Below are 13,145 nucleotides of genomic sequence, written 5' to 3'. Positions count from 1 at the left end.
ATCAAATCTTAAATTATATTAGTATATTTTATTTTACAAACTGGAGTCAAAAATATGTTAATTTGAATGCCTCCATCAGACGAAAGCTACTTACTTAAACATAATGTATTGAATATAATATGATTATTCAAATAATATCACTCTCCTCCGCTATATAATATTTAAATCTTGTTTTTTAAATTATATATTATATTTATCATTAATTTAAGTATCTTTGTGAATGTGACATGAATAAATTACTTCCCATAATTTGTTTCCGAACGTTATTAATTACCAAATTATATATTTCTTCATTTATTTTTTACTTTATCTATGTTTTTATTTTATATCTTGAGAGGTGGAATAACCCATCGACCTATTTAATAAGCTAATTTTAAAAACATCGTAATCTTCTACATTATATTTACGTAAATTCAATGCATAAATCAATTTTCGTATACGTGTGTGTACATTATATGCAAACATAAACAAACTCTACGTGAAAATCAATTGATGTTAATATTTGAATTTAGAGTAGAAAGCTTTTTTTTTCAAATGCATTTTAATCGTATACGTAAATACAAATCTTAAATCGTCTATGTTTTATATACAAAGAAAATCTTCGAATATTAATTTACAGATTCCACAAATTTCTTTTCGATTTTCCCGAAACCCATCCGTTACTTTATCTTGATAAGATTGCCCCCCCAAGGGGATTTCTCAAACTTCAAAATTGAAATGGATGCAAAGTTTAGCGTCGTGATAAATTTTAATAAAAAAAATGCTTGTCTCGATATTATAATATTTCAAAAAGTAAATGTAAACGTCTAACAAGATATACATACTTATCGGAATATTATGATATCGATTTCAGACACCCAAAATATCCTACAAATCCCTCGCCTGCTGAGAAAATGACGTCGTATCCAATTTATTCTGGTATACATACATACAATATATACTTCACACAATCAACGCTAAAAATATAACATCTTGCGGAATAAGTAAATCGAAAACGGAAAAAGCAAATCTTCGACACATTTTCCTGGCGTTCAACATATCCGGAATACATTCCGATCGAGTTGATTAAATTGGGAAGAACCCTTCCCTATGTGTACATACACAATCACAAACTACAGACCCACTTAAAACTCAACCATTTCCATCCGCCTGTTAATTTTATGGATCTATAGTATTACGGATTAATTCGCACCCTTATACGAAGTCATAACGACGTAAATTCCTCGGTATATTTCTCTGCAAAACTTCACATTGATATATGTTCATACACAGGCTTATGTATACCTATGTATATACACAGGCCTACTGATAATTAGGAAATTGTTGACAAACCTGTCGATTTCCGGTCTAGCTGCTTAGGTAACAAACAGCCGCAGCATCTGGCACACTCTCTGCGGAAATTCATGGCGTAAGAACCGTAGACTAGAGGGTTCATACATGAGTTTGATACGGCCATCAAAAAAAGGTAGTCCTGTATTCTGTTGTCCACCTTCATGGCGCTCTCCCGATCGAACATGTACCTAGTAAGATTTGATTTAATTGAAAATTTGTAAAACAATAACAAAAAGTATTTGTAAAACAATCAAATAATTTATAAAATATCGCGTAATACTATGCCGTATACGTTTGATTAATACAGGGTTTCCCAAACTTTTTCTGCAATGTAACACTTCGCAAACCCGGAAATTTTAACGAAACACTTAGCTTATTTTTTAGGTTGGGTAATTCCTACTAGTAAAAATTAAAAAAAAATGGCACTAAAACAAATTATTTATTTAGTAATTATTTTTAAATATAAAACTATAATATAATATAAACAAAAAAATATGAATAAATAAAGCACTTAATGCCTGTGATGATTTTGAGTCCATGAATTGCATATTTATTTATTTAATATACTTGGGGGAGGTGGCAAAGCCGATAGACCCAAGGGGTTTGATCATACATACATATTTTATCAAATTATTCATATTTGCAAATTAAATGAGAAAAATAAAATACAATAAAAAGACAATATTAAAATAAAAATAAGAGAGCAAAAAAAGTTAACATAAAAAAAAAACAGAAATATGATTTTGGGAAAGAAGAATTACAGAAATCCTGTAGTTTAAAAAAAATATCAAGCCTATTCTTAAAAATATTTAAGTTATCAGAGGTTACCATATCATTGGGAAGACTATTCCAAACTGAAACCACTCTGTTTGAAAAGAAGGAATGTCTGATCAATTTATTAGATTTCTCTTTTTGGATTCTAAGTGAGTGACATCTGAGGTGAGTGTTTACGTTGAATGTAATAAGATTAGACATATGACAATTATAGTGATTATTTAGTATTTTAAAGACTTCGATTGAGTCACCTCTAGTTATTTTCGTCTTCAATGTATCTTCTTGATATCAGACACAATATTGGTAAATTACATTCTAATATCTGGTGTGGCATCAAGCACTTCGACTTCGTTGCAGCATATTAAGAAAATCCCGCTTTGCATAAATAGGTTGTAAAAAAAGGAAGTAGAAAAATAATAGCTTGTTTTGACAAATTGGGTTACTCTTGTGACAAACTCAACCAGAAATCATTTAAAGGCTGATCTTTGTATTTTTGTTTCAGATCAGAATCACTAATTAAATCAATTAGATTTTCAGTCACTTGCGCTTGAGCCTACTGATTTAGCTGTCACGGAAAATGGATTCTGAAACCAGGAATCGTCCTTACTAGTTTTTTTAAAATATTGCAAAAGAGTTGCTTTCAAGTTATGTAGGTGTTCTAAAATTAATTTGAAAACTTCTTCATGTATTTTAAAATTTAATTCATTCAAGCATTCATGTAAGACAGTAAAACAATCAAAATTATTAGATTTAACTGATGAAATCCAAAATTGTATTTTTTTTTATCAAAATATGCAATTTTATCTCTTGTATTTAAAAATTTTAATACTATTCCCTTGTAATGATAAGTTAAAATAATTGCACTATCTGTCAGATATGCAAGTTTTATCAACCGTGAAGGATTTGTTAAAACTTCAACAAAATTGTGTCTTGAATTATTTTGTGCCTTCAAGAAGACCAATAACTCACTTCGAAGTTCATAAAGTATAAATAGTGCTTTTCTTCTGGATAGCCATCTCACTTCAGTATGTAATAAAAGTGCTTTGTGTCCACTACCCATTCATCGCACAAAATTTTAAATAATCTGGATTTAAGTGGTCTTGATTTTACATAGTTAATCACTTTGACGGCTTCATCCATAACATCTTTTAAATTTGTGGAATTTATTTGTTATCCGGTCAGGTAAAACAATATACACCGTACATACTCTTTCATGAGCATGGTATGATAGAAGATTGTCCTCCGCCTATACCTTAGATACTTGACGTCATAAACATCAGTGGAGATTGATCATCACTCGCCTTTCAATATGAACTAGAAGATCTTTAAATCTGTTGCAGTGTATAAATCCTTTCCAAATTGTCGCGGAACACCTATTCAAGTTCAGTGGAACACTGTTGTTCCATGGAACATACATAGTTTGGGAAACCCTGGATTAATACAAGTCTCCTAGTGAAAACTCGGTCATTTTTCTCTTTCCTTTCGGTAATGTTATTTTTGCCTCCTTTGGCGTTTTTAGGTTTAAATTGAAAGTGAATACCCAAGAAGGCTTTCAACGATTATTATTTTCAAAATAATGATGGGAATATCAAAAAAACTACGATTTTCTGAAAAGACCGCACCTCCATAGAAATGGCCGTTGTATGAAAGCGAAGTATGTACGCTTTGTATAGAAGTTTTTGGCAAAACGGCGACTTTGGATTCTCATTAATAAATCAAAACAAATCATGATCGATATAATTAAACTTCATAAGGTGACTTTAAATCATTTATTTTTATTTAAAGAGTAAAAAAAATCAAAACCAATCCAAAAAAAATAAATATATAGGTATACGAAAAAAATCCACGTTTTTTTGCGATTTTTATCGAGATACATCAATCAGAGGTATGGAACATTGTTTAAAATATCTAGATAAAAAATTTCATTTAAGGGGGACCACTAGTGTGACATTCTGAAAAAATCTTTTGCATATTTCGATAGGCTTTACCTTTTAAAATAACATACCAAAATTTCAAGTGCATATCGCGAATAGTTTTTGAGTTACAGCGAAATATGCGCGGTATATTGGCGATGGTGATAGTGCCACTTACAAAGGATTGTTGGATTTGAATCCATATGATGTTCCAATACAAAAACTTGAGTGCTCTAAAATAATGGGATCACGATGCCGTAGTTTGAAGAACGTTTATAAGACCTTAGGAGGAAAAAGCAAGGATACACAAAAATTAACTATCAAATTAATTAATAAACTCCAGTGGTCTCAAAACTATAGAATTATCCAATTATTTTGCTACTTCAATATTCAATGACGGCTATTATTCTATTTTAAAAATGTTCACGTATGATGGGAATAATAGTTGGACCTGCAGCAAACGATTGTGCCGATGACAATAGTAGATCATCGTCAACAGGCTGCTTCGAAAGAGGGCCGATCAGCTCGAAGAAAACCTTTAGCAGCCCAACAGGTGTCTTTCGAAGAAGAGGAAGGTACATTGTATGGGCCTGGAATTGCAGATTAGCAGTAGGTATGATATTTCTTGATTTATAAACATGACTCCTTTCTTATTTCTTGATTTATAACCATAACTTCGCCATTTTGTTAAATTTCAAATTTTTTTTGATCGAGGTTCATGGTACGGTAAATATTTTCTAGTTTAATAAACTTTTTGAATTTTTTGATTTCAAGCACTGTGAAGGTCGCTATCACTGCAGCAGTGGAGGTACTTTTTTTCTTGGAGCCTTGGGAGATTACGGATAACTCACCGAATTTTCAATTTTTTTGTCTAAAAAATTTATTATATACATCTACAAATATATCCATAAAATGATAAAACATTCCATCCAGTAGGTTTTTTTTTAATTCCCAAAAATCACCTATTTTTCACGCGGTTACACTAGTGGTCCCCCTTAACATTAAGTTTATCGTCTTCGGCCCAATGTACACATATGGATATGAATATGTAAACCAGGTCAACACATCGATACTTATGTACATATTCATCGATACTTATGTACATATTCATACTTATGTACATATTATGTACTATGAGCGTGCACACGTATTTTGTGCACCCAATTGCAAATTTCCTGAACCAGTTGAACATATAATACAATATTACGTAATCGCTTTGACGGATAACTTCGTTTTGAGTATACAAACCATAACACGGTTCTAATCATCTTGGATTTCCATTATCGTTCCGTAATATTCAAACCATATATAATATATAATATTAAGAATTCGAAGTACTCACCACAATGTCATGACAGTATAGGGCATCCAACACCAAACGAATACTGAAACTATAGTGACCGTCATTCGCAATGTCCTGCTTCGGGCTCGTTCTATGTTTCTAATGTCCGATCTTCTCAAGTGCATTCGGCTGCCTTTAGATTGAAACGTCAAATCTTGAACAAACGGATAAAAAATAATTATCAAAGAATTAATTATAAATAATACATATTTATAATTAATTCTATAAAAATTCACAAAATAGCAATATTTTGATGTTGAAATAATCACTTTTTGATATCATCTTTGAACTGAATACGAAAGTTATGGGTTATATCAGCAATATGGCTCGGTGGTTGCGTTTATGTTTAGCACCAAGAGGTTTTCGGGTTCGATCCCGTGCTAATCTTTAATACTGCTGGTCAGACTTGGATATTAGTGACTCCGAGTCGATCGTTTCTTATCAAAGTTTGCCAATTTATCTGATTTCATTGTTGAAACGGTTCCTCCATCAAATTGACAAAAATCATCCTACCCGCTATGTTCCAAATATCTGAATTTGATTTATGTACTATATGTAAAAATTTAAGTACAAGTCTAAATCCATAGATGTCTCTGGGGATTCATTCATTAATTAATTAATTGTTAATTTCGTGTTCTTCTGACTCTCGAAATACATTGACTTATCTAATGAAAATGCTGCAATGTTTGTAATTAATTTTCTAGAAAGGCGCATCGGGGTCTACCTATTAGGTCTATGTAAAATAAAATAATAAAATATCTTTAATGTTGGGTTTCATGCTGCCTACAAGTAAACCTTTACAGAGTGCATTATTTTATTTATTTTTTACATAACATTAGTATACATTTACATTTAGTATTCCGTATCCTATATGATTCGCTAATACGAAGCATTCTTGTGTTTTCTTCTATTATATGGAGCCCTAGTGATTCCATTGTTTCGGTATCGAGAGAGTACAGAGAAGTTTTCTCAGATTAATGTAGGTACCTACACCATAGATTACAATCGTTATCCTTGGCTCTATCCCAGTGCTTACCTGCTTGAGCACTAGGCTATAATTCTCTCGAGCCACGACGTACATATATTTGGGAAACGTTTTTATAAATTGCAGGTTGGTTTGGTGAGCAATTTTCAAATTCTTGCAGAATTGAGCTTCAATATTCCCAGCCAACTCAGATATATTAGATACCGCAATTTATTCTCTTTTCCTAGGGCACTTACCAATTTGATGATTTCGTTGCCTGTTGCCAGAGGTATTAGCTCCCCAACCAGATTTCTATTAACTTTTTTAATTTCAGATTTGTTTAACCTAAAATATGCTGATCTAGTTGAGGGATTGTTTCATTTGAGCTCGTAAAGTGTTCTAATTATTGTATTTGTTTTATATGTATGCTATTTTTTTATTTTCTCATTGCATCATTTTTTTTTTGTTCAGGCATTGTGACCACTCTGAAATTTCACTTTGGCAAAATTGTAATTAATAAATAAAACAGAGTTCGATTGAAGAAGTTTCATACCGTTAAAATTTTATTTCTATTGAAAACCCTTTTGTCCATTCAATTTAGGAAAATTTTCTTAGAATTCTCATTTTCATGTACTTTTACACTAAAATTCCCAGTATAAAATCACCGTACCCAAAATTATTCAACATCGTTACTTTAATCAAATGCAAACATTCTCGTAAAATAAAACCTTTTTAATTTGCACATTTTGTCCGCCTACACAAGTCGGATAATGTTCTGAAGTTTCATCGATTTTCCAACACGCACAAGCTTCACACTATATCCCATACTATACCAGAGGGAATAGTCTATTGTAGAAAATAGTATCAGCACAACATTCTATTCAATGAGCCGTTGCTTAAGTGGCAAATACAATTCATGTATAGAGTACGACATTTTCTCTATCGAATTTCTTTCTATAAATCTTATTCGTCTCGTTTGCCAGAGATATCGACATCACTACCGATTCATATTGGAATGAATCGTCCTCTGTTTATAAAGTGGTAAATTTACACCTTAAAATATTCAAATATCAAGTTGAGGCTACTTGATCCTGATAAAGTACGACATCAAATCTCGTTACAATGTTTTTCAATTTATATTGAACAAGATTTACGTCACGTATGCTTAGGCTATTGTTTTTGAAATTTGTTTTTAAAGCATAAGCATTAATTCTCAGGTCCGTATTGAGAATAATAATATCGCATTTTATATCTTATATTTATAATTTATTATTTATATCTAATCTAAAATTATATTATAAATATTTTCATTCATTGAAAGACTTTTCAGTATACAAATATCTTATATCTGGCTATGTATGTACCAAAAATGCAACGATAGAACCCACAATAAATAAATATTACCTAGAGAAACTAAGATAAAAAAAATGTGTTCTTTATTATTGTGATTGTGGGCAAAAAAAGTCATACATGTTGGCAAATAAATTACTGATCTCTGATAAATCCCTATATACTACAAAAAAATTACTAAAAACTTATCTACCCATCGATGAAAATCCAAAATTCGCATTTTTCGATTCGGCCAAATGCAAATGTACATATTTAAATACGTACATATCAGTGGCGTGCGGTCCATGGATGCGGTGGATGCGGCGCATCCCCTATAACTTTAAAAAGCCAAGAGTATTTTTAATAAATATTTGAATTTCGCTTCGATGTATTCTTAGTGATGTACGTGATTATGATGTAGTATATGATATATATTTCACATATCACGTGTTTTTTGTTACATGATGCATTATATAGGATCTTTTGATAATTTTTATTAAGGATTCGCATAGGCCGCATTCGCATAGGCCGACCACAGGCGAGTGACGCTGGCGAGTAGACGCTGAGTGAAGTGCGCGCGCGTCATGGATTCGGAGTCGCGACCGATCCCATTTGCGCATGCGCACTATGAGGCTGTCTTATTCGCGCGGACGCGTTGACACTTGTTTAACCTCTACGGTGGATTCGGTTTCTCTGTTTGCTTATCTATTGAGTTTCACTTGGAAGCCGCTGTTGATCGATATTTCCGCACGCTACGCCCCAAGTTATTTATCAAAAAGCTAGCCGATTCATTTCTTTAGACGAAGTTAATCATTTATACTGTAAGTTGGTTATTTTTTACTTTTGAATTAAGTTTTCATTTAAATTAGTTTCGTCTAACTTTATTTTTAGTTTACTGTTCCACTACTTACGAGTTTTCATTATTGCCTTTAATATGGATATCGAAAATAACAATGAGAGTGGACTTGTCGTCGAGATCAATAATAATTGCAATTGTTGCTTGAAGATTGAAGATTGAAGATTTGCTTCTCTCCCATTTAATGAAAAGGAGATTATTGTTAAGAGCCCCAAACCCACACCAATATTAAATATTCAGTCTAAAACAAAAACATTTAAAAGGTATTTTAACACAGAAACATACGAAAAAATTTCATGGATTTGTGGATGTGCTCACTTAACGAAATTATTCTGTTGGCCATGTATTTTATTTTCTCAAGAAGTGAATGTCTGGAGTAAATTTGGATTTTCTGACCTAAACAATTTAAGTAAATCGCGCAAGAGACATGAATGTTCTCAAGCTCACATATGTTCTGCTGCTCAATTTAAAAAATTTGGAAAGGGACCTCGTATAGAAAATTTTTTAAGTGCTCAATTTAAAGCAAATATTGAAATGCACAACAAAGAAGTTACTGCAAATAGATACATTTTGTCGAAATTAATAAGCGCGATCTATTTTTTAGCAAAACAAGAACAACCTTTACGAGGACATTTTGAGCACCAGGAATCGGAAAATAGAGGGAATTATATTGAATTGCTGTATCTGTTGAGTGAATCAGACATAAAATTGAAAACTCATTTAGATAACTCTACGGTGTTTACTGGACTATCGAACCATATACAAAATGACTTGGTATCCGCAATATCAAAAGTCTTGCTAGATGAGATTAAAACTGAAATACGTGCATCAAAATTTGTTTCCATAATTGTGGACGAATCTACAGATATCAGTCGCAAAGCTCAGCTATCTACTATTTTTAGATATGTAGATGAAAATAATGAAATTCAGGAGAGATTTGTTGGATTTGTCGATGTTAGTCCCAATAGAACAGCTAATGCTCTTTTTCAGCACATTCATCAACATCAACAAATTCATCCTTGGAAGAATTTGGTTGTTTGGACAAATTAATTGCACAAACGTACGATGGAGCGGCTGTAATGTCCGGGGAGCATAATGGAGTGCAACGAAAAATTCGAGATATTTGTCCTAATTCTTTATTTGTCCATTGTTACGCTCACAGATTGAATTTAGTTTTGTCGCAATCTGTTAAACATATATCCGGATGCAAACGTTTTTTCAGCCGTATGTTGTCATTTTCAACTTTTTTTTGTAAGTCTTCAAGAAGAATTTCCCTTCTCGATTGTCAAATAAAAAAACGATTTCCCACTGCTGCCCCTACACGATGGAACTACAATAGCAAAATTTTAAATATGATATTAGAATATCAAACAGAATTAATGGAAATATTTAATCAAATAATTAATGACGAAGACGAATGGGATACTGATGCTGTCATAAATGCTGAAGTCCTTCATCGTTATTTAAAAGAGTTTGAATTCAATTTCAATTTGCATTTATTTTCTGCAATATTTAATTCGGCAGATTTTTTATTTGAAATTTTACAAAAAAAAACCTTTGACATATCGTATTGCGTAAGTGAAATTAAAAAATTTGTAAAATATTTAGATAACAAAAAAGACGATTTTGATTCATTGTGGAACAAAGTAATAACTAAAAATTTTAATAGAAAAAGAAAATATGCTGAATGTGAAGAAGATGTGAAAACAACGTATAAACTTCACTATTCTGAAATTTTAGAAACTCTTTCAGTAAATACAACCAATCGATTTCGAGATATCGAAAATTTAAAATTTATTTTAATTTTTTTTAACGTCAAAAAATTTAAAGAATATGAAAATAATTTTCCAGATATCCTATTTAAATCACTCCACCTAACTTATGGAAAATAATTTGATTTGATGAAATTAAAAAGCGAATTAATTTACATGTACTCAACGCAAGATTTTCATTTGAAATCTATAAATGACGTAAAGGAATTAATTGTGAAAGATGATCTAATAGAAGTTTTGGAACAAGTATTTAGTTTAATACAATTAATTTGTACGATACCTTCCACGAGCGCATCGGCTGAACGATCATTTTCGACTATGAAAAGAATTAAAACGTTCACCAGAAGTAGTCAAAGTGAAGAAAGACTCTCTGGTCTTACTAAAATTGCAATCGAAAAGAAAATAATGTCAAATTTAAAAAACAATAAAAAATTCTATGATGCGGTTATCGATGAATTTTGTAAAAAGGAACGAAGAATAAAATTAAATTTAAAAAAATAAATTGGTCGGTTTTTTTTTTCAAACAAGGGACAGCATCCCTTGTTTGAAAAGTCACCGCCCGCCACTGGTACATATGTATGTATTACATTGAATGTTAATATTGGATCTCATTGCCTCATCAAAAGTTTGTTTGAAAATTTTGAATGTCGTATATTATGTATATGTGTGTATTTATATATTACATACATATGTACATACAAACATATTATATTCTCGACATGGAATCGCCTTATTCGAACTTAAATCTAAGTTTTCAGATATGATGCGAACTTCGGCTTTATCTTAAATGAATTGATTTTAACACGAATATCCCATCCTCAAAATTCCATTTTGCCATAAAAGCGTATGTTTACCTTCCATATAAAAACGTTTGAAAAAATGCCTTTCTCGAGGCACAATTGACCTTTTTCTCTTTCACGTCATGGAAGAATTTCCATTAAATATATGTATATGTAAAAGATATTATTATTACACAAACATATGTCTAACATATCTCTAGTTTCTATCTTTTTACGTTTATTTAAGCACACAAATTCGTTTAAATATATAAAGTAATCTTATTTCCAGCTAATTAATCAGCATATTTCTTTCGAATCGTTTTAATATTTAAAAACAATTAAATAATCTTACTTTCGTTTGTAAAGGCGTGTTTCGGGTTAATTATGTAAATATCTACTCATCAGCTGAAGGTCGGATTTATCTCAGAATGCTGAAAATCACTCTCAACCTTTCACTCTGAAAATTTACGATCACTCCAACCCAAATAGCAATATAAATTTATATAGTATATTTTCCCAACATAATTTTATATTTTTCTCCTTCAAAAAAATGTTCGCATAATAAATTGGTCGTTTACTTTCTTAAAACCGTAAAAATGGAACTCCTTACATTTTTATACTTTTTTCTACATAAAACCTGAAAACAATCCATCTTTTTGTGATTTTCTACAAACATATCGTAATTTCATTTATCAATGACAATATCCTTGAACTAGCGAAACGATCGTGGGGCAGCATCTGTTCTTTTAGATATATTCCCAATTCAATTAACATATCAATTGTATTTTAGTTGAAATGGGAACGGTGTGATACCATCCGTATATGTAGACATATCAATTTGATATGTATGTATATATATATGTACGTATGTATGTATATATGTATGTATGTATTCATATATGTATGTATGTATATATGTAGTATGTATTTTCAACATTTAATGGTTTCGCTGAAAATTCGGCTGAAACTTCCTCATATGTATATAAAAAAAACTCGCGTAATTGGCAATTTCATGAATACCACTTGAAAAAAACATTCACATTGTTTTGAAAAAACAAATTTTCTGGTTTTAGAATTCCTAAAATTTATTCTACGGAATCTATTCTGTATTATTCCGTATTATATACATTTTTATTTTTTACATGTATATCCCAATGCGCCTTTCTGGTCAATTACAAACAATGCAACATTTTTTTATTACATATTTCGCTGAAAAACTCGAAATTAACGAGACATCTATGAATTTTAAACTTGTACATAAATCATACTCAAATATTGGTGACATAGTGGATAGGATGGTTTTTAGCCAATTTAATGGAGGAACCGTTTCAACAATCCAATCAGAAAAATTGGCAAACTCTGATAGGAAACGATCGACATGGAGTCGCAAATATTCAAGTCTGACCAGCAGCATTACAGATAATATACTAAGAATAAATTCTTTTCAATCGAGTTCAACTCAAGGGATCGAACCCGACGCCTCTCGGTGCTAGTAAAAAGCCCAACCAGCGAGTCATGCTACTGAGGAAATAACTTGCGAATCGTTTTACGGAATTTTTTTCCGTTTACAAATAAAATTCGCAACAACAAGTTTTCTTTTAATTCGTTTTCTTTGACGAATGACTTTTTACCGATTATTTTTATAATTATTTCGAGAAATTTATATCGTAACGTATTATGTATGATATTTATTCTACATTTTTTCTTTCGAACAATTTTTCTCATTATATAAAAACTCTTAGCTTATATATGTATGTATAATATAATCTAAGAGTACTTAAAATTTTTGTCGAGTGCAATCTCTTCGGCTGTAAGAAATTGGTCAAATGCGCATTTACTCTAATGATTTTATTTTGTTCCCTTCTGTCCAAAACACGAATGAAACTATATATAACCAACCAAATTTGTTTATTTTCAAATTGCATATTCGAAGCTGTTGTGATAAAAATACATACTCGAACAATCTCATTTTTCATTGGGAATAAAATTTTATAATAGCAAATACCAATCTTTCAAATGTTTTTCAAATTGCTAAAAATTCAATAGAATAAATAAATTCAGCAACCAAATTCATTTGATTTGTA

The 13,145-nt window shown here is 31.0% G+C and overlaps 1 protein-coding gene across 1 annotated transcript in view; it reads right to left on the bottom strand.

Moving 5' to 3' along the window:
• Positions 1-1,312: 1,312 nt before the first annotated feature.
• Positions 1,313-13,145, bottom strand: part of LOC143912669 (adipokinetic hormone/corazonin-related peptide receptor variant I-like) — an 82,650-nt gene continuing 70,817 nt past the window's right edge. The window contains exons 4-5 of the mRNA XM_077431965.1: positions 5,362-5,515; positions 1,313-1,520 (exon numbers count right to left, since the gene is read on the bottom strand). Coding sequence (XP_077288091.1) covers positions 1,313-1,520; positions 5,362-5,515 — 362 coding nt within the window. The remainder of the gene's footprint in view (positions 1,521-5,361; positions 5,516-13,145) is intronic.

Source organism: Arctopsyche grandis, chromosome 6, assembly GCF_051622035.1.
Source record: "Arctopsyche grandis isolate Sample6627 chromosome 6, ASM5162203v2, whole genome shotgun sequence".
NCBI classification, from domain to species: Eukaryota; Metazoa; Arthropoda; class Insecta; order Trichoptera; family Hydropsychidae; genus Arctopsyche; species Arctopsyche grandis.
Note: the sequence above shows the minus strand (reverse complement) of the source record. Positions and strands in the feature narration are given on the sequence as shown.